Source organism: Schistocerca serialis, chromosome 2, assembly GCF_023864345.2.
Source record: "Schistocerca serialis cubense isolate TAMUIC-IGC-003099 chromosome 2, iqSchSeri2.2, whole genome shotgun sequence".
Classification (NCBI taxonomy): domain Eukaryota; kingdom Metazoa; phylum Arthropoda; class Insecta; order Orthoptera; family Acrididae; genus Schistocerca; species Schistocerca serialis.
In genome coordinates, this window is record NC_064639.1 from 583,137,610 (window position 1) to 583,163,841 (window position 26,232).

At 40.7% G+C, this 26,232-nt stretch overlaps 1 protein-coding gene across 1 annotated transcript in view; it reads right to left on the reverse strand.

The window, feature by feature from the left end:
* Nucleotides 1-26,232, reverse strand: part of LOC126456248 (serine-protein kinase ATM-like) — a 445,804-nt gene that overhangs the window by 164,907 nt on the left and 254,665 nt on the right. The window contains exons 30-31 of the mRNA XM_050091998.1: nucleotides 21,687-21,937; nucleotides 9,217-9,391 (exon numbers count right to left, since the gene is read on the reverse strand). Of these exons, the coding sequence (XP_049947955.1) occupies nucleotides 9,217-9,391; nucleotides 21,687-21,937 (426 nt within the window). The remainder of the gene's footprint in view (nucleotides 1-9,216; nucleotides 9,392-21,686; nucleotides 21,938-26,232) is intronic.

A 26,232-nucleotide genomic window follows, 5' to 3' on the forward strand; every position in this document is an offset into this window, starting at 1 on the left:
GAGGAGCTGGCCACTGTTCGCGAACAGCTGAGCATGTTGATGGCCACGGTCAGCCGTCTTCAGGCTGCTGCCTCAGACTGTAGCGGCAGTGGGGCGTCTGGTGCATCGCAAGGTACACCCCAGGTGTTACATGCTTCACCCACTGTCCCTGCTGTTGAGACATCTTCGCGGGTACAGGGTGCGGTTGCGCCACCCTCTCCCCAAGTCGAGTGGCGGGTTCAGCGGCGTTCGCGGCGCACGAGGCGGAGGGTCAATGTGGAGGCTGGCTGTGTGGCATCGCCCGCTCTGCCTGTGAGTGGACATGTGGCTGCTCCTTCAGCAAGGTCCGAGCAGGCACACGGGGGGGAGGGGTTTACTAGTTATTGGGAGCTCCAACGTTAGGCGGGTGATGGAGCCCCTTAGGGAAATAGCGGAAAGGTCGGGGAAGAAGGCCCGTGTTCACTCTGTCTGCTTGCCGGGGGGTCTCATCCAAGATGTGGAGGAGGTCCTACCGGCGGCAATAGAGAGCACTGGGTGCACCCGACTGCAAATTGTTGCTCATGTCAGCACCAATGACTCCTGCCGTCTGGGTTCAGAGGTCATCCTCAGTTCGTACAGGCAGTTGGCGGAATTGGTGAAGGCAGAAAGCCTCGGTCGCAGGGTGGAATCAGAGCTAACTATTTGTAGTATCGTTCCCAGAACCGATCGCGGTCCTCTGGCTTGGAGCCAAGTGGAAGGCTTAAACCAGAGGCTCAGACGATTCTGCGGAGGTCTGGCGTGCAAATTTCTCGACCTCCGCTATCGGGTGGAGAAATGTAGGGTCCCCCTGAATAGGTCAGGCGTGCACTACACACCGGAAGTGGCTACAAGGGTAGCAGAGTACGTGTGGAGTGCACATGGGGTTTTTTTAGGTTAGAGAATTCCCTCCCTAGGCCTGACAAGATGCCTCCTGAGACGCGGCAAGGTAGGAGTAGGCAAAATGCAACAGGGAATAACAATATTAATGTGCTAATAGTAAACTGCAGGAGCGTCTATAGAAAGGTCCCAGAACTGCTCTCATTAATAAACGGTCACAACGCCCATATAGTACTAGGGACAGAAAGTTGGCTGAAACCAGACGTAAACAGTAATGAAATCCTAAACTCAGATTGGAATGTATACCGCAGAGACAGGCTGGACAGTGAAGTGGGAGGCGTGTTTATAGCGATAAGAAGTGCAATAGTATCGAAGGAAATTGACGGAGATCCAAAATGTGAAATGATTTGGGTGAAGGTCACGGTTAAAGCAGGCTCAGACATGGTAATTGGATGTCTCTATAGGTTCCCTGGTCCAGCAGCTGTTGTGGCTGAGCACCTGAAGGATAATTTGGAAAATATTTCGAGTAGATTTCCCCACCATGTTATAGTTCTGGGTGGAGATTTTAATTTGCCGGATATAGACTGGGAGACTCAAATGTTCAAACGGGTGGCAGGGACAAAGAATCCAGTGAAATTTTATTAAGTGCTTTATCTGAAAACTACCTTGAGCAGTTAAACAGAGAACCGACTCGTGGCAATAACATATTAGACCTTCTGGTGACAAACAGACCCGAACTATTTAAAACAGTTAACGCAGAACAGGGAATCAGCGATTATAAAGCGGTTACGGCACCGATGATTTCAGCCATAAATAGAAACATTAAAAATGGTAGGAAGATTTTTCTGTTTAGCAATTTCAGAGTACCTGATGGCTCAACACAAAACTTTTGTCTGAAGTACAGATAGTGTTGAGGATCAATGGACAAAGTTCAAAACCATCTTACATTATGCGTTAGATGAGTATGTGCCAAGCAAGATCGTAAGAGATGGAAAAGAGCCACCGTGGTACAACAACCGAGTAAGAAAACTGCTGCGGAAGCAAAGGGAACTTCACAGCAAACATAAACATAGCCAAAGCCTTGCAGGCAAACAAAAATTATGCGAAGCAAAATGTAGCGTGAGGAGGGCTATGCGAGAGGTGTTCAATGAATTCGAAAGTAAAGTTCTATGTACTGACTTGGCAGAAAATCCTAAGAAATTTTGGTCTTATGTCAAAGCGGTAGGTGGATCAAAACAAAATGTCCAGACACTCTGTGACCAAAATGGTACTGAAACAGAGGATGACAGACTAAAGGCCGAAATACTAAATGTCTTTTTCCAAATTTGTTTCACAGAGGAAGACTGCACTGTAGTTCCTTCTCTAGATTGTAGCACACATAACAAAATGGTAGATATCGAAATAGACGACAGAGGGATAGAGAAACAATTAAAATCGCTCAAAAGAGGAAAGGCCTCTGGACCTGATGGGATACCAGTTCGATTTTACACAGAGTACGCGAAGGAACTTGCCCCCCCCCCCCCCCCCTTCTTGCAGCGGTGTACCGTAGGTCTCTAGAAGAGCGTAGCGTTCCAAAGGATTGAAAAAGGGCACAGGTCATCCCCGTTTTCAAGAAGGGACGTCGAACAGATGTGCAGAACTATACACCTATATCTCTAACGTCGACCAGTTGTAGAATTTTGGAACACGTATTATGTTCAAGTATAATGACTTTTCTGGAGACTAGAAATCTACTCTGTAGGAATCAGCATGGGTTTCAAAAAAGACGATTGTGTGAAACCCAGCTTGCGCTATTTGTCCACAAGACTCAGAGGGCCATAGACACGGGTTCACAGGTAGATGCCGTGTTTCTTGACTTCCGCAAGGCGTTCGATACAGTTCTCCACAGTCGTTTAATGAACAAAGTAAGAGCATATGGACTATCAGACCAATTGCGTGATTGGATTGAGGAGTTCCTAGATAACAGAATGCAGCATGTCATTCTCAATGGAGAGAAGTCTTCTGAAGTAAGAGTGATTTCAGGTGTGCCACAGGGGAGTGTCATAGGACCGTTGCTATTCACAATATACATAAATGACCTGGTGGATCACATCGGAAGTTCACTGAGGCTTTTTGCAGATGATGCTGTGGTGTATCGAGAGGTTGTAACAACGGAAAATTGTACTGAAATGCAGGAGGATCTGCAGCGAATTGACGCATGGTGCAGGGAATGGCAATTGAATCTCAATGTAGACAAGTGTAATGTGCTGTGAATACTTAGAAAGATAGATCCCTTATCATTTAGCTACAAAATAGCAGATCAGCAACTGGAAGCAGTTAATTCCATAAATTATCTGGGAGTACGCACTAGGAGTGATTTAAAATGGAATGATCATATAAAGTTGATCGTCGGTAAAGCAGATGCCAGACTGAGATTCATTGGAAGAATCCTAAGGAAATGCAATCCGAAAACAAAGGAAGTAGGTTACAGTACGCTTGTTCACCCACTGCTTGAATACTGCTCAGCAGTGTGGGATCTGTACCAGATAGGGTTGATAGAAGAGATAGAGAAGATCCAACGGAGAGCAGGGCGCTTCGTTACAGGATCATTTAGTAATCGCGAAAGCGTTACGGAGATGATAGATAACCTCCAGTGGAAGACTCTGCAGGAGAGACGCTCAGTAGCTCGGTACGGGCTTTTGTTAAAGTTTCAAGAACATACCTTCACCGAAGAGTCAAGCAGTATATTGCTCCCTCCTACGTATACCTCGCGAAGAGACCATGAGGATAAAATCAGAGAGATCAGAGCCCACACAGAGGCATACCGACAATCCTTCTTTCCACGAACAATACGAGACTGGAATAGAAGGGAGAAACGATAGAGGTACTCAAGGTACCCTCCGCCACACACCGTCAGGTGGCTTGCGGAGTATGGATGTAGATGTAGATGTAGGCCACAGTTCATTTAAACAAAAACAAAATTCATAAATTTTACTTTTAGCACTATAATAATTTCATGTAAGAAACTAACTCATTTTATACTAGCAAGTTTCAAACTTTAAATTTTCAGTTATATTAACCTCCTTTAATATCAACAATTTGAAGAAAGGAGCTGTATTCACACCAGAGACTACAGAGGTACTATCTTGATCAGCAGACTCCTCCATCAAGTTTTCTGCTATCACCCTAGTAAACGTCCCACCCTCTTACTTTTAATGATTTATGCCATAGCTAGCAACATTCCACCTGACAGTAATGTCAACAGCAACTAATGTTACGTCAGTCCCAGTAAATGACAATCTCAGTCACTCCATACTGATCCAACTCCTATAATGTCCAATAGGGTCAAACATAATTCCTCAAAACAGAAACAAAATCAACATTTGTATGATTCACTGTTGTAACAATTGTTACCAGTCTATTCTCAGCACTGTAGCACTCTCCCACCAACTAGCACAATAAGATCCTCATCTGAAAAATTCTTACACTGAGTTTTGAAGTCCTCTTCCACCGGGCTGATTTGTGCTTTTCACCTGAAATGTCTGTGACCTGGAATCTGAAACTTACAGTCAAACCCCTATTTTACATTCTTATGTGGTCCAGACTTAAAAAACCACAAAACTGAGAAAAATGCAGAATTGAGGAAAATGTTAAAACCCCCAAAATACAAGCAAAAACACATGTCATTGGGATATATGATTAAAAATTGCAATCCTCTGCACTCTGTGTAAGTGAAGGAAATTAAATGTACAATACAATGTTTATACAATAATTTGTGGTAATGAATTCCATCAGTTCTTAAAAAATCACAAATGTGTAACACAAAGTGAAAACTCATCAAAAAATTGAAATTGGTATCTGGGACAAGGTAATCAGTCTATTTTCCAGCATGTTACAACCACAAATTATACTTCAAAACACACGTTTTTGAGAGATCATCCTTTGTGCTCACCCAGATAAAAGCAAAAATTGATGAACATGTTGAATTAAAGGAAAAACATCACAGCAGCTAGGTGGTTAAACCATGAGCATAAATGCAGACATCTGCTTAATGACAAACTTCGTCACTATAGCTGTTATTTTTTAATACTTTTCTTACAAGCCACACTTCATATGCTAAATATGTTAAAGTGTTATTTTAGGCTTGATGAGAGAAACACAGACATGAAATAATGAGTTTACTTCCCTAGTTGACGTTACAACCTTATTAGAAGTCTGCTCAGTGAATTTCTGTACACTGTGTAAAATGTAAATCTGAAAGAAATCTCTGGTGCTACAGTTTTACTTCATGCCCTCTACCACTGTTGCCAATCTTTACAATCTACTGTGTGTGGTGAAAGTATATACATGAGGAGTGTATGTATTTGTTGCAGTTTTATTGTGTCAGATTTGAACATGAAAGCTATCACAAAACCCTTGTTCTATTTCCATGTGACATCTCTCTCATAGCACATCATCTGCACGAAAAATATATTATCAGAACTTCACAAAATGCTTTCACCCCTATCTGCACTAGCTCTCCTCACATCCAGTATATGACCTCATTTTATGTGTGTTAGTGCGGTGTGGTGGCTGCACTGACTGTTGGGTGACTTGAGTCGCCAGCCAAAGAGTTCACTAGCCGGAAATAGGCGGCGTTTCCTCGGTTATGACCAAGAATACTCTTCAAGACTCAGTTTGAATTTAAAATGTTTACAATTGATACTGATGCTGTATGCATAACATCGGAAATTCATGAAATAAGGTAAGATTGAGTTATAAGTGGCACAAGAAAAGGTGGTGATTGAGCCGCTTCGTCATGTACTGGCTCGGTCTGGAACACTTTGCATCGACTGTCTTATTCTTCCATTGTGTTGGCAACACCGATTGTGCTTTATTCACCATTTACTCTCTCGTCTCCCCTCTCCACAACAGCCTAAAATATTCCCTTAACTTCACCACCACCAATTTTGAAAACGATCAGTCTTGTGTGTCACTTACAACTCGTTTAGTCACATTAAAAGTCAATAGGAAGAAAACAGGATGAAGTCAAGTGAGACGCTGAGTAAGAACTTCGAATCGAGGTAACGCTTACTAGGAAGAAATGTAAAATCTGGGAATTTTCAGCATTGACCTTATGAGTTTTTCACAGAGACTATGAATTTACGGCGTAGAATTATGAAAAACATAAAATCGGAGAACACAAAATCAAAGATCCACTGTAATACTTCCTGCAACAGCTAACTGACATGTTTTCCACAGCTTGAATCTATCAGTGGGAATTTTCTACTTTCTGTGAAATGACATATCCTATTGAAAGCAGCTTGACTGATATCCTAATGAAAGCACCCACATCACATGAATGTCCCTCTCCCCTCCTCCCCAAATCAGTGACAAAACTGTCAAGATACTGTTTTTTTTTCTGCTCTGACTGATGTCCCACTTTTCTTTGCCTTTCTTCACATGCTTACCATCCTCTCCAGTAGTGTCCACTGCAGCGTTAAGATCTTTCTTAATCTTCCTCTCCTGTTTCGCTGTGACTTTGTTCAATGTGCAGAATCAAAAATATCAGAGCAGAGTCAATTACTTGACTATTTTCTGTATTTCAGTATTTCCTCCAATGAAACTATCACAAAACCTGCACAGCACCCCTGCACCATCTTTCACATATCACTTCAAACATTTCATACTAACAATTATTTATAAACACTTGGGAAATACTCCCAAATACGAGGGTGAGTCAAATGAAAACCTTAAATTTGTAATAACAAATCAAAATTTTGCGCTATTATCTTGTAAGTAGGTACCGTAGGCGTGCTAGTGCTACAAACAGCGTGCAGAATGGCCTGTAGGTGACAGCATAGTGCAGATGCACACATACTGTCACAGTATCAGTATAAAGATGGCCACCCCACTTGCGACTTGCACCAGGGAAGAACAGCGTTCTGTTATTCAGTTTTTGCATAGTGAAGTTGTGAAACCTATTGAAATTCATCGATGAATGAAGGTTCAGTACGGTGATGCATGTCTGTCACAGCAGCAAGTCTATGAATGGAGTAGGAAGTTCGCAAATGGTGTGACTTCAGTGGAAGATGCTCCTCGTCCAGGTCAGGCACAACGAGTTGTGACTCAACAGAACATTGCAGCAGTCGAAGCCACAGTGAAGGATAACCGCCAGGTGACACTGAATGACACTGCAGCATGTTATCAGATTAGTCAGGGGTAAGCACACCACATTATGCATGATGTGCTCCAGTTTCACAAAGTGTCTGCAAGATGGGTACCACGGCAGCTGACTCCTGAAATGAGAGAACAACATGTTGACGCTTGCGAAGAACTTCTTCCACGATTTTAACGAGAAGGTGATGGCTTCCTTGCAAGAATTGTTACTGGGGACGAAACCTGGTTTCACTTCCATCAACCGGAAACAGAGCGAGCGAGCAAGGAATGGCGCCATTCCTCATCACCAAACCCAAAGAAGTTTGAACAGAACCATCAGCAGGGAAGGTTAAGCTGACTCTCTTTTGGGACGAAAAATGTATCATTTCAGAGCATTACATGCATAGAGGGACCACTGTCACCAGTGCATCATACACAGATCTTCTAAAAAATCATCTGCGGCCTGCAATCAAATCAAAGCGACGCGGACTGCTGTCAGCAGGTGTCCTTTTGCAACATTACAATGCAAGGCCCCACAATGCCCGTATGGCATTGAAACAATCACCGACCTGCATTTTGAGTGTCTTCCTCAACCACCATACTCAACAGACATTGCCCCAAGTGATTTCCATATGTTTGGACCACTCAAAGATGCAATGTGAGAAGAGAAGTTCCGTTCTGATGAAGAGGTATGCCATGCGGTGCACGAGTGGTTGCGCGGACTACCAAAAGAATTTTTTTCTAAAGGAATTTATGCACTTTGTAAGTGCTGGAGGACTTGCATTGAGCGTGGGGGAGGTTATGTTGAAAAGTGATACAGCTTTGTACCACTTCTGCACAATAAACAATATTTTTTAAAAATATTTAAGGTTTTCATTTGACTCACCCTCGTAAAAATATTTATATTACGCATTGCAAAGGAATGTAGTTTTATCTTAGTGTACTTGTATTTATGATTTTCTCCTCCTGCAATGAAATGAGGGATATCCTACCTGAGGTCCTCCCCCCCTCCTAAAGTGGTGTTCCACTGTCCACCAACCTACACAAAATTCTAGTCCATTCCAATGCCACTCCCACTCCTAATTCCTTGCAACAGGGATCATATCCCTGTGGCGGGCCAGGGTGCAAGACCTGCCAAATCTGCCTGCCCAGCACCTCCTACTCCAGTCCTGTGCAGGCTTATCCTACCCCGTCAGAGGCCAAGCCACTTGTGAAAGCGGCCATGTCATATACGAACTCTGCCGCAAACACTTCACAGCCTTGTATGTTGGTACGACTATCAACCAGCTGTCCACCAGGATGAATGGCCGTTGCCAAACTATTGTCCAGAACGAAGTTGGCCACCCTGTGGCACAACATACAGCTGACCACAACATGCTCTGTTTCAGTGGCTGCTTTACTACTTGAGCCATATGGATCCTTCACTCCACCAACAGATTCTTTGAACTACGCAGATGGGAGTTATCCTTACAACACATATTCCGCTCCCATAATCATCTGGCCTCAATCTCAGATAACCCACTGTCCCCGCACCCTCCATACCCACCAGTTTCCCCTTCCTCCATTCTGTCAACAGCCCCCCTTCTCCTCTCCCCGGTGCCACCAGTCATGTCCTCATGTAGCCTTCAGGATGTCCCTTCATTCTGTCACACACTCCCCACTCCCACTACTCTCCCCCCTCCTCTCCAATTTCATGTCCTCACATAGCCTTCAGCGTGTGCTACTTAACACCAGCCACAAGTATAACTGCCACCCCTCCCTCTTACACTTCTAGCCAGTAAACAGGCTGCACCCCTTCAAGCCACTAGCCACACACACCCAGCACTCTCCTTATTTCTGATCTCCCACTTCCCTCTACCCACCCTGCCCTACAATAACCCCATCACAGCCAGCCCACCTGCTGCAAAACAGCAGTGGCACTGTCTGTCTAGTCAGCACTAAATAGGGGTGTGTGCATTCTAGCTTATCTTTTGACAAGTTGAAAGCTAGCAAGTTTTCCTTCTTTTGTGCGTGCCTTTCAATGACTTGACACTTCTGCTTTTCGGTGAATGATGTCCTTTAATCCTAAAGCTTCTACATGCTACTTCACACCAACCATTTATATTTGAGTCATTAACTGCATGCACTGAACATATAAATTCTTTCCTTTGCACGCATGAGAGACGGGGAGGAGGGAGATCTGCAGTTATTTTAATTTTTTTATCCTAAAATATGTTGTTAGGAGTTCTTAAGCTTGTAAGATGAGACAATTAACAGTTGACTTACTATCTGTTCTCATTTCCGACAGTGTATTTAACTTCTTAACTAACTGCAAGTGCTTTTGGAAGTGCTCTTTGAAGAAATGCTGTAAGTGGTGTATGACAATAGAGCTGCATACTTTTTCCTTGCCTGCAAGTACCAAATCTAACAGGTACGGGAGCACCGCTTCACATAAGGACACCTGCAATAAACAGCAAATATATAATTAATGAACCACCAGGAAGTATCACTACCACATATTAGAATCACAACTTAAGAAATTCTTCATAGCTAGAAACTGAGTGCCTGTGATTTCTCAAGATTTTCATTTGCGGGTACACTTTTATTCATTTACTTATTTATTGAGCCCCATACTGCCTTTCTTAAGTGTATCAAGCTGAATCTCTTCAGCTACATACATTATTACAGAGTTCTCATGTGCAACTGATTCTGGGTACTGTATTTATCAGTTTATACAGACCGTTGCCGATTGGAACACAATTACCAAAAGTCATTTACAGACAAACACACAGGGGCCTTTTACTGTGCTTCCATCTGCAGAATGCCACAGCAGATGTCAGTCTGTATGGAAGTCGTCGTCTGATGAACAAAGGGGAAAAAAAGAGATATGACTGGAAAGCATATACCTCATTTAAAATTCACCAGCTGACAAAAAAAGGAAGCACCCAGAAAGAAGGAAGCAAACAAAATGAAACTTGAAGGGTTGAGAGGGTATGTGATGTCACTTCAGAGATTACAAAATAGAGTAAAATTTACAAATGGCAGTAAGGGCTCCCTTATCACTATGATGCTGCACTCCCTCTGGCCAGGATGCTTGCAATGATGTGGTTGGGAAGAATGTCATAAAGCCATTGTATCCTCTCCTGAGGTATGCCGGTTCACAGCTGTTGCAGTTGGTCCTCAATATCCTGCATACTGACACTGGGATGGAGCTGACATACAGGCAAGTCCCACACATTTTCTAATAGGAACAGATATGGGGAACTTTCCGGACACGAGAGTCATGCAGACAGTTCACACAGAAATATGTGGACACACACTGTTCTGTTGAAAATTGGCATCACAATATTGTCACATGAGAGGTAATACATGAGGATGCAGGATGTCCGTGATGTACAGCTGTGCCTGAGTCCCATCAATCACTACTAGCTGTGACCTGAACTCACACCCAATAGCTTCTCAGAACATGAAATCAGCTGTGGCTCTCCAAACCATTAGAAGAATTGTACTTCTGGTGATGGGGCAACCAACTGGTTTTAGCAAGCAATTAGTCAGTTGATTGGTTTTTTGTTCAGTTGATTTTTTCAATAGAATGAAAAAACTGACTGAAACTAGTTTCTGCAGCCACATCAGCTATATAATTGCGTATGTTTTGCTCACTATCTGGATTTGAGTGTTTTCCACAATCTGAGAAACGACTGACAGAAGTCTTTGATGGTTGCATTTGTTTTATATGTTTTCACACAGTCCCTGAGTTTGAGTGATTTCACTGTATTTCGAATGTGTGGTGCCCACTGCCGGAAGCTCCTTCATGCTGCTGCCAGGAGCACAGCCAGAATGAGGATGTGGCCTGGCCGCTGATGCCTTACAGACCCACAGTAGCCGGAGGATACCGGTGGCTGGGCCACCTCCTCACATCTGCTGTGCTCCTGGCAGCAGCAGGAGGCTCATGTGGAGTGCATGGTGCATACATGCAACCTGACAGGGTTAGACAGAGTTTTTAATTAATGGGCATCATCACACCTTCTAAGTAAAGTGGAATGCAAACAGTTGCTAAAACATTCCAGTGTTCTTTCTCTTCTTCTGTAGCCCTATGTGAACTTTTACACTGAACTTTGTACCACAAACAATACATAAATTTCAGTAGTTATGTGTTAATTGAAACTGGAACAACGTAATTCAAAGCAATACATTAAATTGATTTAAACAATGAAAAGAAAAATTAGTCTATTTAGTACATAATTAAATGATTATGTACAATGCTTATTTTAAACTTTGGTGTACCTCCTAAGACATCTTCATGTACCCCAACAGGTTCAGTCTTACTTCAGGAACACTGCTGCTAAAAGCTTCAGAGAAAAGGAAGCTTGGAATGTCAAAAAATGGTTCAAATGGCTCCAAGCACTATGGGACTTAACATCTGAGGTCATCAGTCCCCTAGACTTAGAACTACTTAAACCTACCTAACCTAAGGATATCATACACTCCATGCCCGAGGCAGGATTCGAACCTGCAACCGTAGCAGCAGTGCGGTTCGGGCCTGAAGCGCCTCGAACTGCTCGGCCATAGCGGCCAGCTTGGAATGTCACAAAGTAAAAATTTCTGCCAAGTGACGTGTTATCATTTTGGCAATATATATAGCAGAATAATGTAGGTTTACAACATACAGCAGAAAGAGGAAGCTGTGGTGGTTTACAACTGACAGCAGGGACGGGACAATGGAAGAGTTTGGTACCTTGTGAAGCTGTAGCTCGCAAGATGCAACGTGAGTTATGGTGTCAGCATAGGAAGTAGACATGTGCTGGTTTTGTGTGATGGGGGAAGGAGCTGGCTCAGACATGCAGTAACCTGTTTCCACGGTACACGTCTTTCTCTGACCTGAAAACATTAAATAAATTATGTACATGTTTTCATGAAGTACAAAGATAATGGAAACCATCCTATTATTCTGAAAAATGCTGAAAGATGTGTTTCTGATGCTATGTATATATATGAGCATACCTCGTTATACACAGTGAGGTGGTCCACTGAGTTGACAAAAAAGATGGGTCATTTATAAATACAAAATGTTCCAAGAAGAAACTGTTATGGAAACTTATGGTTCTGATATATGTATCATTCGTTGAACAATATGTTATTTCCACAATATGAAAAGCGATACCCAACACTGAGAACAGTGCTTCCTGACTGAAAAACAAATAGCTTTTTTAGAGGGCAGCTGTGTTTGGTGAAAGATTATCAGGGATTCAAGATATTGTTGAAGAAAATTGGAAAAAAACGAGAAACTGTGAACACATTCACCAAGACAGGCAATAATATTTTGGAGTTATTGAGAAGTACAGTAACACTGGGAGGTCTATTAAGTATGTTAATAACACTTTGCTTATTTATTTACACATCTAGTTCCATAGGACCAAATTGAGGAGCAAATCTCCCAGGTCACGGAACATGTCAGCACATGTAAGTACAACTTAAAAGTAATAACAGACAAAGTAAAATGTTTATGAACCCTAAAAAAGTCAAGCCATAAGTTTCAGTAAACATGATCAACAATGTAACAAAAGAATCGGCTTAATTTTTCATGGAACTCCTCAACAGAATAGAAGGATTGACCCACGAGGAAACTCTTCAGTTTCGATTTGAAAGCACGTGGATTACTGCTAACATATTTGTATTCTTGTGGTAACTTATTGGAAATGGATGCAGCAGTATGTATACTGCACACCTTTCCCCACAAGAGTTAATGAAATGCGATCCAAATGCAAATTGGATTTCTGCCGAGTATTAACTGAGTGAAAGCTGTTAATTCTTGGGAATAAGCTGATACTGTCAACAAGAAACAACAATAAAGAATATATATATTGAGAGGCCAGCATCGAAATACCCAGACCAATGAAGAGGGGTCGACAAGAGGTTCGCGAACTTACACCACTTATTACCTGAACTGCTCATTTTTCTGAGCCAAAAATATCTTTTTAGAATGGGAAGAGTTACCCCAAAATATAATACCATATGACATAAATGAATGAAAATCACTTACTTCAGATACCGTTTGAATAGTAAAAATGGCAGCATTAAGTCTTTGAACAATATCCTGAATGAGGGCTTTCCATGGCAGTTTACTATCTATCTGAACACCTAGAAATTTGAACTGTCCAGTTTCACTAGTCATATGTCCATTTTGTTAAATTAAAATGTCGGTTTTTGTTGAATTGTGTGTAAGAAACTACTGTGGTTTAGCATTAGTTTATTTTCTACACGCCAGGAACTTATATCATGAACTGCACTATTTGAAACAGAGCCAGTGTTGCATACAACATCCTTTGCTACCAAACTAGTGTCATCAGCAAACAGAAATATTTTAGAGTTACCTGTAATACTAGAGGGCATATCATTTATATAAATAAGGAACAGGAGTGGTCCCAACACAGATCCCTGGGGCACCCCCATTTGACTGTACCCCACTCAGATCCCACATCAGAGCAATTCTCAACAATATGAATAATGACCTTTTGCCGTTTGTCGTGGTGAACCAATTGTGAGCTACTCCCCAAATTCCGTAATGGTCCAACTCCTGGAGCAATATTTTGTAATCAACACAAACAAATACCTTAGTTAAATCAAAAAAAATATGCCTAGCATTCCAAATGTTTTGTTTAACCCACCCAGTACCTCACAGAGAACAGAGAACATAGCATTTTCAGTTGTTAAATGACTTCTAAAGCCAAACTGTCCATTTGATAGCAAATTATGTGATATAAAATGATCTATTATCCTTACACACACAGCCTTTTCAATAACTTTGGCAAACACTGATGACATAGATATAGGTCTAAAATTGTCTACATTATCTCCCTTTTTATAAAGCGGCTTTACTACTGAGTACTTTAATCGTTCATGAAACTGACAATTCTAAAAGGAAAAAATATGGCTAAGTACAGGGCACCACAGTACTTTAATATCTTGCTAGGCACTCCTTCATACCCATGAGAGTCCTTAGTCTTCAGTGATTAAATTATTGACTCAGTCTTCCCCTGATCAAAGAAGAGTATTTCAGACGTCAATCTCGAAAAGGCATTTTCCAGGGGAGTTATACGATTCCCTGTAGAAACTAAGTTTTTATTTAATTCACCAACAATGCTCAGAAAGTGACTGTTACATACTGTTTCCTTCAGAACTGACCATATGGTTTTAATTTTACCCTGTGAATTATCTATTCTATTTGCATACCACAAACTCTTTGCCATCCTAACAACATTTTTAAACACCTTGCAATACTGTTTGTAAAGGGCTACTATAGCTTGATTGCGACTACTTCAAGCATTTTGATATAATTCCCACTTTGTTCTCCATGATATCCTTATCCCACTAGCCAGCCACCCAGGCTGCTTTTTACTGCTAGTACCCCATTTAGAATGTTCTAATGGAAAGCAACTCTTAAAGAGTATGCGAAAGATGTTAAAGAAAGCATTGTATTTGCTGTCTATGTTATCGGCACTATAAACATCCAGCCACTCTTGTTCCTTAACGATGTTTAAGAAACTCTCAACTGCCATTGTATTAGCTGTCCTACATAGTTTGTAATTATACAGGGTGGCGCATGAAATGTGTTACCATTTTGTTTTTGAATATAAACTTTACTGTCAATACAATCTGAAACGAACATATACTACAATGAAGAGCCGTCCAAGGAGATTTGTTCCAACTCAGCACATGCTCAATATGTCCACCATTTCATTTCTTAACTTCCTTCAAACGAACACTGAAGTTAGTGATTACCCTACGGCACATGTCTTCCGTAATTTCACTGCAAGCTTGAAGAATATGTCTTCTGAGCTCCATTAAATCACGTGGACGTTTCGAGAAAATTTTTTCCTTTAGGTATCCCCAAAGAAAAGAGTCCCATGGATTGAGGTCTGGACTATTGGGGGGCCAATTTTGTCCGTCATTGAAGCGACCTGGAAACCTGAGTGAAATGATCCGCATGTCGAAATGCTCATGTAAAAACTCCAACACAGTGTTTGCAGTATGTGGCCTTGCTCCATCTTGCATGAGCCACTGCATATTGACTGGCAAGGCAGTAGCAAGAAGCTGTAGAATGAAGCTACTGCGAAGCATGCTCAAATAACACTCGCTGTTCACAGTTTCTTCAAAGAAAAAGGATCCCATAAGTCCGTGACTGGAAATTGCTGCCCACGCTGTAATCCTCGGAGCATAATGTTGTTGTTCATGAAGCACTTGTGGGTTTTCAGTCGCCCAAAAGTGTACATTTTGTTTGTTAAACACACCGTCTAAATGAAAGTCACCTCGCCTGAAAACCAAACGTTGTTAAGAGTTTCTTCCCTATCCTCCGCCCACTGAGCAAACAATAGTCTCTGCTGCTTGTGTTCTTCAGTGAGTTTCTGTGCACAGGTAATCTTGTATGGGTACATATGGAGGTCAGTTTTAAGAATGCATTGAATGAAGCATCTGGATATTCCCAGTTGCAATGCTGCCTTTCTACACGATTTCCCGGGACTTCTCTGTACAGCAACTCGTACCGCTTCAATATTCTCCAGCGAACAAACAGGCTTAGGCCGAGGTCGCTTCGCTTCCAATACTGTTCCTTCCTGTACAAATTTATCATACAACCTGTGGATGGTCTTCTTGCAAGGGACCCATCGTGTGTTAAAATGTTGTCAAAAACGCCTCTGAGTCACAACAAGGCATTTTGTTTCATGAAAAAGTATCACAATTGCCAATCGTTGCTGTGTCGTCAGTCTTCCATTGTCAGCCATTGCTGCTTACTAGTCTCCTAGTGGCAGTATTGTGAATTAGACGTCATTTTGTAACTCATTTGTTTTTCCAAACTCGTCTGGTACTGCTGTAGAGATCCCAGCGGGATATCTAATGTGCGTCGTAAATTGTGAAATAAACAATTGGTAACACATTTCATGCGCCACCCTGTATGTGACATTTCTTTGCGTACAAAAGCCTTTTCATGCAAAAATTTGTGTATCATGGTCTGAAAGGCCATTCACCCTTTTACTAAGAGAATACCCATCCAGTAATGAAGAATGAATAAAAATATTGTCATATGTGGGCTTGTTATTCAATGCCTATCGTTTCTAGAGAAGTGAAAAGAATGAATGCCTCTTGTACTGGTTTCTAAGTAAAAGTGAGCTATTATTTTGAATGAAAATGGATTCATGCCAAATGCATTACAAATATTTAATGTCTCCTGAGCCGAGCGTGGCTCGTGTTCCCGCCATCATGTATTTTACACCCTGTTTTTAATGTACTTCCAACTCACTACATTAATTTAAATTACTACTGTCACTGAGTTGCTGCTCTGCCTGACGGTGACCGGCACTAGTAGTGCATATCGATATATCCCCTCTCGTAGTATCTTTGCTCGACTGCTATTACTTCCCGGTAGCTGTCAATCGGGAGTTCGGGTCGCGAGTTCAGGCTGCCAGTCAGTTGGAACACATCTGGAGCGCAGTCCGGACCTGCCAGTCGGGGAGTTGCAATGCGGCACTAGTGCAGTCAGGTTGGAGCACTGAGGTCTGCGTCGACATGGCTTGTCTGACCATTGCCGCCACGCATCACTTGAGCTGGGCAATGGTCTTCGTGGATCGTCAGTTGGTCGTCCTACTGGACAACGCATTATGGGTCACCAATCGTTCATGAGTCGGCTGTGTGTGTTTGTGTGTGTGTGTGTGTGTGTGTGTGTGTGTGTGTGTGTGTGAGTGTGTGAGTGTGTGCGCGCACACATTGACTCCTGATTCGTCTTCGTGCGTGCTTCGTGACTGTTGGGTATCGTTCAGGCCTTCGTGGAAGTGTTTGTCAGGTTGTGTGTGTAGTTGGCGTTATTTCCAACTGACGACTATTTTAGATGTTGTCGGCATTCTGCGGCGAGTCGGTCAGTTGCTGCAGACCAGGGAAGGTATCTCCGCGCGGTGCAGTCTGCTGGATCCGCTGCTGGTCCTTGCGCAGTGTCGGAAGGGCGTGTGCATCTGTCCAATCGCCACGAGCTTTGTGGTTCACCGAAACAGGACATCAAAGTTGAGTAGTGGTTTCAACTACCCAAGCCACATCTGTCCATGTTGTGTGGTTCGTTTCGGTGATTTGATGTTGGGGATGTTTTCTGTGAGTAACACAAAGTGTTTCTATTGCTGAAATTTAGCTGCCATGCAGTGCAATTAACTATAGGTTGACTACAATTTGAGTGCACCAGCAGAACTTTCTGCCTTGTGGCCGTTAGTGTTGTCGTTACCTGTTCTGGCCACTGACGTAAATTCAGGCAGTGTTCCTTTTGGGTGAAGTTAACTATAATACCGTATTTCAAATTCAAGTGCACCAGCGGAATTTTCTGCCTTGTGACCCTTAGTGTTCCAATTGACTGCCCTGGCCACTAACTTAATTTCAGGCAGCGTCCTTTCCTCACCTGTTGTCGCTGTCCAACATGGTGTGTAGTTTTGACAGCTAATATATATTTCATTGTGGATAATCACATTCGTAACCTTTTGTGTTTGAGTTCTCATGTACTGATTAGTGGCAAGTAAGTCAGTCGGTCCATGGCTGTCCCCTGGTTGGGTTCCGACGGATCAAGTGCAGTTGGGCCCACCACCTGTCTCAAGTAAGTGAACGAGAACAGACCGACCTCCCTGGAGGCTTCTGAGTGCCGTTTTCTTTATTGTCCTTCTCACCTGTGTTTAATTGTCTATCAAAGCCAATGATTTAAAGATTCTTGTTTTTACTGGACTTCATGTATTTTTGAATTTTGGAACATCAATTGTGGGCCTTAAGCTGCTTAAAACCTTATTCTTGAAATTATCCATTAAGCAAAAACATTGCGGCCTTCTGCCTTAAAAGATTATGGTAATATATTTTAAAACTTTAAAATTTAATTGTGGCCCTCGGCCGCTTGTAGTGCACCTTGCATATGTTTGTTCTATCTACTTTTACCTTGAGGCTTTCCAGCCTAGCTGTGATGCCATATACATTTTAATTATTTTATTTGCAATTTTTACTGCATTTTTATTTGGTTTACTCGTAAGATGTCTTGTGTGGAGGCCCTCAGCTGTGAAATAATAGTCTTTTTGAAACTCATAGTTCTAAAGGTTCGGCTATGTGCAGTTTTGGTTTAAAGGTGTTATTAAATTACAATTTTGAATGAACCTGACCAACACCTTACTTGATCCTTTCCAGAATCCTAATCACCTGTTCTGCCCTGCGGGTTTAGCGGGCATCTGATCTCCAATTAAATATTGTGATCACACTCAGAACATGTAAGTTATATGTAAAATAAGGGGAAGAAAACCACTTGCCCATAGCAGACAGATGTGCAGTGTGTAGGAACTTGCTGCAGAACACAGTATTCACACTAACTTCCAAATTCTTGCTCTTTCAATAGCAAAAGGACACACACACACACACACACACACACACACACACACAAATTCCCTAATCTCACTGCAGCCGTCAGACTGTGTGAACGTGTGTATTTTTCACACAGAAAGAGCAAGAGATCGAAAGCTAGTGTGAATACTGTTTTCTCTAGAGTGCTTCTATGCACTACACATCAGCCATATAGGTGAATAGTTGCCTTTCCCTTATTTTACATATTATTGCATCCAGGAATTTCCATAGTTGTTGAACATTTCCATAGTTGTTGAACATTTCAATTAATTTGTCAACTGCCTTTTATTTTCAACATGTTGAAATAATAAACTGGCTTTTGCAAAAAATATAATTTGTTTTATGAGGAGATAAGAAAATCAGAACTGTTCTCTCATATTAAAACCAATGAGGAAAAATCGAAACAGTCAAAACTGATGCTACCATTGCTGTCTATGAGCAATCACGTCTTGGATTACCTCTTTACTACAGTCCTATTTAAATGGAACAAAATTTGCAGTAAAATGAAACAATACTTGCTAAAGACAGTAGTTAAATTCATAATGGCTAGTGTAACTGAAATATAAAGTAAGTTGAGTACTTCTCTTGTTACATTCACGTTTGTAAATTCCACGAGAAGTAACTATTGACATGACAGAACAATTCATTGTTAATGTGCAGGCCAACAGCATTATTGTTAGAGGAGTAATGACATAAGTAACAATGATATCCCATGTAACATTGACATTGACAATCAACAGCAATGTCACTTACATCAGTGCCTCACATTACTTGCATGTGTAATTTGAAGGCATTTCTAAGGTGGATAGTAGCAGGAGTGGACACGCCTGCCCCCACTTGTGGGTGCAAGTGTGGCTACCCCCCCCCCCCCCCCCCCACACACACCCCTTGTATCTCATGCTACATCTCAACTAAGTAAGTATCTGGTAGATTTGATAAACCCAGATGAAAAAGAGCAGTGCTTCATCAAAGCATGAAAACAAGTCAGACCACCACAGCAGACACCGAACTAACAGGAAGCATTTACAAAGTGACATGTTCAATACAACATAGCACAGCTTGACTTGTCTGGAAAAGAAAACGTGTAAGTGTGTGTGTGTGTGTGTGTGTGTGTGTGTGTGTGTGTGTGTGTGTGTGTGTTCCGCCAATCCATACTGCTTCAGTTAATAAAGTAAGAGCATCAGCACAAGCTATTTCATAAACACTGATAGACAAGAGCTGCCTCTAGCCTTTTCCATTCATACCAAGCTTCGGGTATTGATTTTTCTGACACATCATCAGCAAAAGTAATTGTCATTGTCAAAGATTTACCCTCCATTGCTGGTGGTGCCACCAGCAATGGAGAGAGATCACTGGAAAGGACAGCAACTAATGCTGGAAGAAAAACAGAAAAATTGTTACACAAATGTTGTTTGAAGATACTGAGACAGAAGCCATTAAGCAGTATGTCACTTACAAAACTGTTCCAGTTTCGAGGCAGCATCCATTCCTACTTGCCAGATCCTTTAGCATTACTTTTGCTCCACATTTAACAATTCCCTATGAAACACAAGCATCTACAGTCATTACTGACTGAAGGAAACAATTTAACACTGGCATTGTTATATGATCCCCGACGCAGGCTTCCCTTGTCAAATGCTTTAAATATGACAAGATCTTTATTTCTTTAGCATTTCCCAGTTCCTCAGCAGTCAGCCAATGTGATAACACAATTACTTAATGAATCTTCATTTTGCTAAATTTATTTGATATGATATTTGGAAAACAACCAACACCTAGTAAAAGCAGTACTTAGAAAATCGAATTATGGAAGAATAAGGATCATGAAAATGTATAACTACTGTTGATATGTTGATAATGTATGAACATTGAAACATCTAAACAGAAAATACTTCGCTCTTCAGGGCAGTAAAATAAATAAATGAATAAAACCACCCCAACGTCTTCCTGTATAGATACCGCCACTCACTTTACTGACACGTAAAACATGAACAAATAGTTTATGATCAAATCTTACATGAAAATACTAACACAAATTACTGCTTTACTATATTAACACTACTCTGAAGTAACGTCCATGAATACAAAGATTGCAGCATTAGAAAAAGGAATTGCTTGAACTTCTCTTCAGTGTAATGCAAGCAATGACAGCTAATAAAAGCTACTGTTCACATGGACCTCTGCAACCACTAACTGCTGTGAGAAAGACACAACCTTTGTTCCATATTGGCTATGGATCATCAATTTATTGTATTTACATGCACCGTATGCTACATGTATTACTTAAAAATGATAACATCCAAAACTAGTCATGAAGGACACACGAATATGAGGATGCGTTGTTGTGGTACTACAATGGTTATAACCTTCTCTCTAAGTAGATTTAATGAGGAGAATGAAAACTCTCAATATACATAGTAATAAATTATATTCTATAATTTTGCGTTCTTGTTAGTTAAATTAAAGAAAATAATAATTTTCAGTTAGAAATGTTGTTGTACATGTTGTAGCACTAGACCCAATCCATCAACCAAAACTTAATCTTTTAAAGAACAATAACTTGTGTACAAATTATATTAGTTTCATATGAATGCATTGTCAAAAATGGAGAGGACTTTTTCCAAGTTTTATCTGGAACAGATCTCAAAAGAAAATAACTAACAAAGAGGGGCAAGACACAGAAATCTATTGAGTTTGATGAGATTTGGTGTACTAGCTGCAGGGAAGTAACTACTGTGATGTGGTTTATGTCACATTTGTTTATGAAAAAAAGGAAAAAATTGAGATTTGAGATCTAACAATATTATAAAAAGCAAAGCTGCTACTCACCATATAACGGAGATGCGCTCTGTGTGTGTGTGTGTGTGTGTGTGTGTGTGTGTGTGTGTGTGTGTGTGTGTCGTCGTAGTCGTCTATTTTTGACGAAGGCTTCACTGGCTGAAAGCTTTTTTGTGGCAGTCTTTTTGTTGTGCCTGTCCGTGACTCAACACCTCCACTATATGGTGAGTAGCAACTTTCCTTTTCATAATATTGTTACAGTCCATCCTGGATAGTCCATTATTTGATTTGAGATCTAAGGTTATCATACAGGATTTCAGACACTAGGAATTGTTAGAATACTCAAAAATATCTTTTATTAATTCATATCTCACACACATATCCTAACAGCTTCAAGGGACATAGGAAGTGCTTACTAACTGAAGTAGTGACCAAATAGTATGCGGCTTGTGTTCAGAGTACAGCCAAATTCCATGTATGTAAGTTAGAACTGCATTTCTTACAATTATTTTTCACTCTTTGGTAACAGAGTGAAAACTGTTTCAAAATGTATGTATTGTTGGTGAGCTACTAACCTTTACTCTGCAGACAGGTATTAAATGCGGTAAAAAGTTTTTCTCAGCATCAAAAGTTTGCAAAATACTGCAAACAAGATTTGTAATCCATTTTTCATGTGTGGATCGTCCAGGTGTCCATGTATCACGGCAATCCACTAATTTCCTGAATAGCTCTGTATCTACATCCAAGCTGATATCATGGCGTGACTTTTTATGGTTAATGAATGGCATGATATAGTCTTGATTAAGAGACCTTGATGCTTCACTTTCTGAAATAATGCAACAATAAAAAATATTAGTTTCATTACAAGTGAACAAGGAATAGTGGTGAGAAACTTAGCAGTTATGTTGCACTTCTGGACATAGTTATGTTCCCATATTACAATGTTTTTAGAGGACCAGAATCATCCCCCAAAAAACCACCATGAATTCTGGAAACAGCAGTTAAGACTGTGTCCTGGAAGGAATTATACACAATTCTCACTCTTGTCAAGCAATCAAAATATGAGTTTACAGGTTACTGCACCAACTTTTTGACTGAATCAATTTTTCCCAGCAAACAAAACATGATACATCATTCTAAAAGAGGAGAAATAGTCAAATGAGAAAAATTTTGAGTGTACTCCAAAGAAGTGTTACAATCAATCAAGCTTAATAATCCATAATGACCTGCTGAATTACATTAAAATCTCCAAGAGGCTATTTGCCATTGATAATTAATATATAGGGAATTTGTAAGTAAGAAAATGTTAGTGACGCATAATGGATTGCTATTTGCTGCAGTGAATGGCACCTCACCCTCAACAATAGTAAATGTAATGCATTGAACATAAACTGACCAAAAGATCATTTAGCATTAGAGTATGTTGTTGACCGATAGCTGGAAACTGTCACAATCCTAAAATATCCAGGAATATGGATCTGGAGGGAAAACAGTGGAAGGACCACAACATTTTTTTAAGAAATGCAGATGCAGGTAGATTCAATGGAATAATCTTTAGGAAAAGCAATTCATCCATGAAGGAGGTGGCTTGCAAACTTACTCAACGTGTCAGTGCGGCACCCATATCAGGTATGATTAACAGAGGAGATAAATAAGATTTAATCAAGATATGTTTCTACTATCACTGTTTCTGTTAATTATTGTGTGCCACAGAGATGCTCAATGAACACACAAAGAGGCTTACTGTTAAAATTAAGAGAGTTGATGTTCTAAGAACAGCCAAACAACAAGTAGTTTACTTCATCCCACATAAATCTCGCAAAACAAAAATGTCAGAAAATCGATCTTAAACTGAGGATTACAGACAGCAACTTTTCATTTTTGTATTTGTTTCAGTGTACACAGAACTCCCCTGTGAATTTCCCTTTGGCATGAGCCACATATCATAAACCAACTGATCATTTACCAATTTTATTTTACACGAGCACAAATATTCATAGAAATGAATATAAATTAATATCACTGAGCATAAAGTCAAACGGTTGCACATAGCCTAAAACATAATAAGTTAGTAGGCTTAGAAAAAGTACAAACATTTGTGCTGAAACTATGCATAAAGAGTATACAAGTTCCCTTAACAACCATAATAAATGTGTTGTTCATTATGGGAAAATTTCCAAAGTGTTTAAAACAGGTAAGATGTGTGCCTCTGCTAAAGAAAGTTAACGCAGAAGACACAGAAAATTACCTGCCCATTTCCTGCTTTTGTCATTCTCAAAAATGACAATCAATTATGAAATACAAATTACTTGAATCAATACAACCTTCTGAGTGAACCACAGATTGGTTCCCAATGTGGTAAAAGTACAGAGTCGGCCACAGTAGAATTCACAAAAGCGGTATGTGCTGCTCTTGGCAAAGAGGATTGTGTGTCAAGCATATTTTTAGAGTTTTCTATGGCTTCTGATACTATTGACCAGAAGATTCTAATAAATAAGTTATTACTATTAGGAATAAGAGGCTGGCTAATCTATGTCTACATCCATACTCTGCAAGACATCATATGGTGTTTGGTAGAAGGTACTCCGTACTACTACTAGTAATTTCCTTTCCTATTCCTCTTGCAAATGGAGTGATGGAAAAATGACTGTGTGTCACCGTATCAGCCCCTCATTTATTCTAAGTTCACATTGGTAACAATAAAATCAATATGCAGTCACCTGCAAATGCCTATACTGGATTACACAAGTTTTGTATACACTGTAAACTTTGTAGACTAGCTTCACTCCCAATAAATCAAAGTCGACTATTTTCCTTCCTTACTACCGTCCTTACAGGCTTGTTCCATTCTACTTTCCTCAGCACTTATAAAAATTTTCACAAAAATTTTGGTATGTGAACATATTTACACTTTTTTTATGCTGAGGGAGGAGTCAGTGACAGTGGCAAAGATATGCAAAAGTAATAAATACTGGAAGATGGTAAGACACTGGTTGTGGCACAGAAAGGGCAAAGGAGACAATGGAAGTGTGGGAGAAACAGGGGACACAATGGCACTGGAACATAGTTGGCAGTGACAGAAAAGTGTTATGTAAAGAGTGAAGGCGATAGTGCCAGTGGGAGAGGAAAAAAAGAGAAAGTAGAAGTGCATGAGAGTCAGCGATAATGAGATGCAGAGCCTATAAAATGACGACAAGGAAGAGAGAGATAGTGACCGTGAGAAAAGACTGTGGCAGTGGGAAGGAGTAAATGAGATATTAGCATGAGAGAGAGAGAGAGAGAGAGAGAGAGAGAGAGAGAGAGAGAGAGAGAGAGAGAGAGAGAGAGACAGTAATAGGGGGACAGAATGAAGGAGACTGTTGCTGTGAAGCAGGCAGCAGTGACAGTAAGAGGGACACAAAGAGATAATGACAATGAGTTACGCTGAATGAGTGAATGAGAATGGGCAAGTGGGAGTGGGTGGAAATGAGCGACTTACAGCAATAGACTAGTGGTGTGAGAGAGTTACAGTTAGGGGAACTTGAGGGAGTGAGAGGTTAAAAAAAAAGTCAAAATTTTTGGGAAAATTTTTGAGGGGGCTGAGGAAGGTAGAATGTGGTTGCTGGTAACCCACTTTTCAGCCAGAGTCCACTGATAAACAGGAGCATACCCTACTTTTTTGTGTTCCAAAAGGAGCATTTTTCTGCTGGTACTGTTATTCATGCTGATGACAGCAATAAGCCTCTTTGTCTCCTAATAACTACCTACATACTTCTGAATCTGCTCCCTGCATTCATCTTTTGATTTTCCCCCTATGATTTTTACCTACACCTTTTCCTCCAATACTAAACTGGCGAGTCCTTGTTGTCTCAAAATGCGTACTACCAACTGATGCCTTCTTTTAGTCAACTTGTGCTACAAATTTATCGTCTTTCAAATTATATTACATCTCCTCATTAGTTGCATGATCTACCCATCTAATCTTCAGCATTCTTCTGTATCATCACATTTCAACAGCCTCTATTCTCTTCTTGTCTGAACTGTTTACTGCCCATGTTTCACTTCCATACTCTATTACACTCCATACATATACCTTCCCAAAGGACTTCCTAACAAACCTATATCCAGTGTTAACAAATCTCTCTTTTTCAGGAATGCTTTTCTTGCCATTGTCAGCCTGTATTTTATGTCCTGTCAATTAGATTACATCCCAATATTTTTGTTTTTCTTTTGTTGATGTTCATCTTAAAATAGTCCGCCCCCGTAGCTGAGTGATCAGCGTGACAGACTGTCAGTCCTAAGGGCCCGGGTTTGATTCCCGGCTGGGTCGGAGATTTTCTCCGCTCAGGGACTGGGTGTAGTGTTGTCCTAATCATCATCATTTCATCCCCATCGACGCGCAAGTCGCCGAAGTGGCGTCAAATCGAAAGACTTGCACCAGGCGAGCGGTCTACCCGACGGGAGGCCCTCGTCACACAACATTATTATTATTATCTTAAAATATTCATTCAAGATGCTGTCCATGCTGCTCAACTGCTCTTCCAAGTCGTTTGCTGTCTGACAGAATTACAATATCATCAGCAATCCTCGAAGATTTTATTTCTTCTCTCTGAACTTATAGTAAATTTCTACTCAAAATTTTCATTTGGTTTCCTTCCATGCTAGCTCAATGTACAAATTGAATAACATTGAGGTTAGGCTACAACCGCATTGGACTCTCTTCTAAATCACTGCTTCCATTTCGTGCCCCTTGACTCTTATAACTGCCATCTGGTTTCCATATAAAATGTAAATCGCCTTTCGCTCGCCTTTTATCCTTGCCACCTTTAGAATTTGAAATAGAGTATTCCAGTCAACACTGTCAAAAACTTCCTCTAAGGCTACAAACGCTATAAATGTAGGCTTGCCTTTCCGTAATGTACCTTCTAGATAAATAATATGGCGAGTATTGCTTGGGTGTTCTTACATCTCTCCAGAGTCCAAATTAGTCTCCCCGAGGTTGGCTTCTATCAGGTTTTTCATCCTTTTGTAAAAAATTCATGTTTAGTATTTTGCAACCATGACTTATTAAACTGATAGTTCAGGAATATTCACACCTGTCAGTTCCTGCTTTCTTCTGAACTGTAAGTATTACATTCTTCT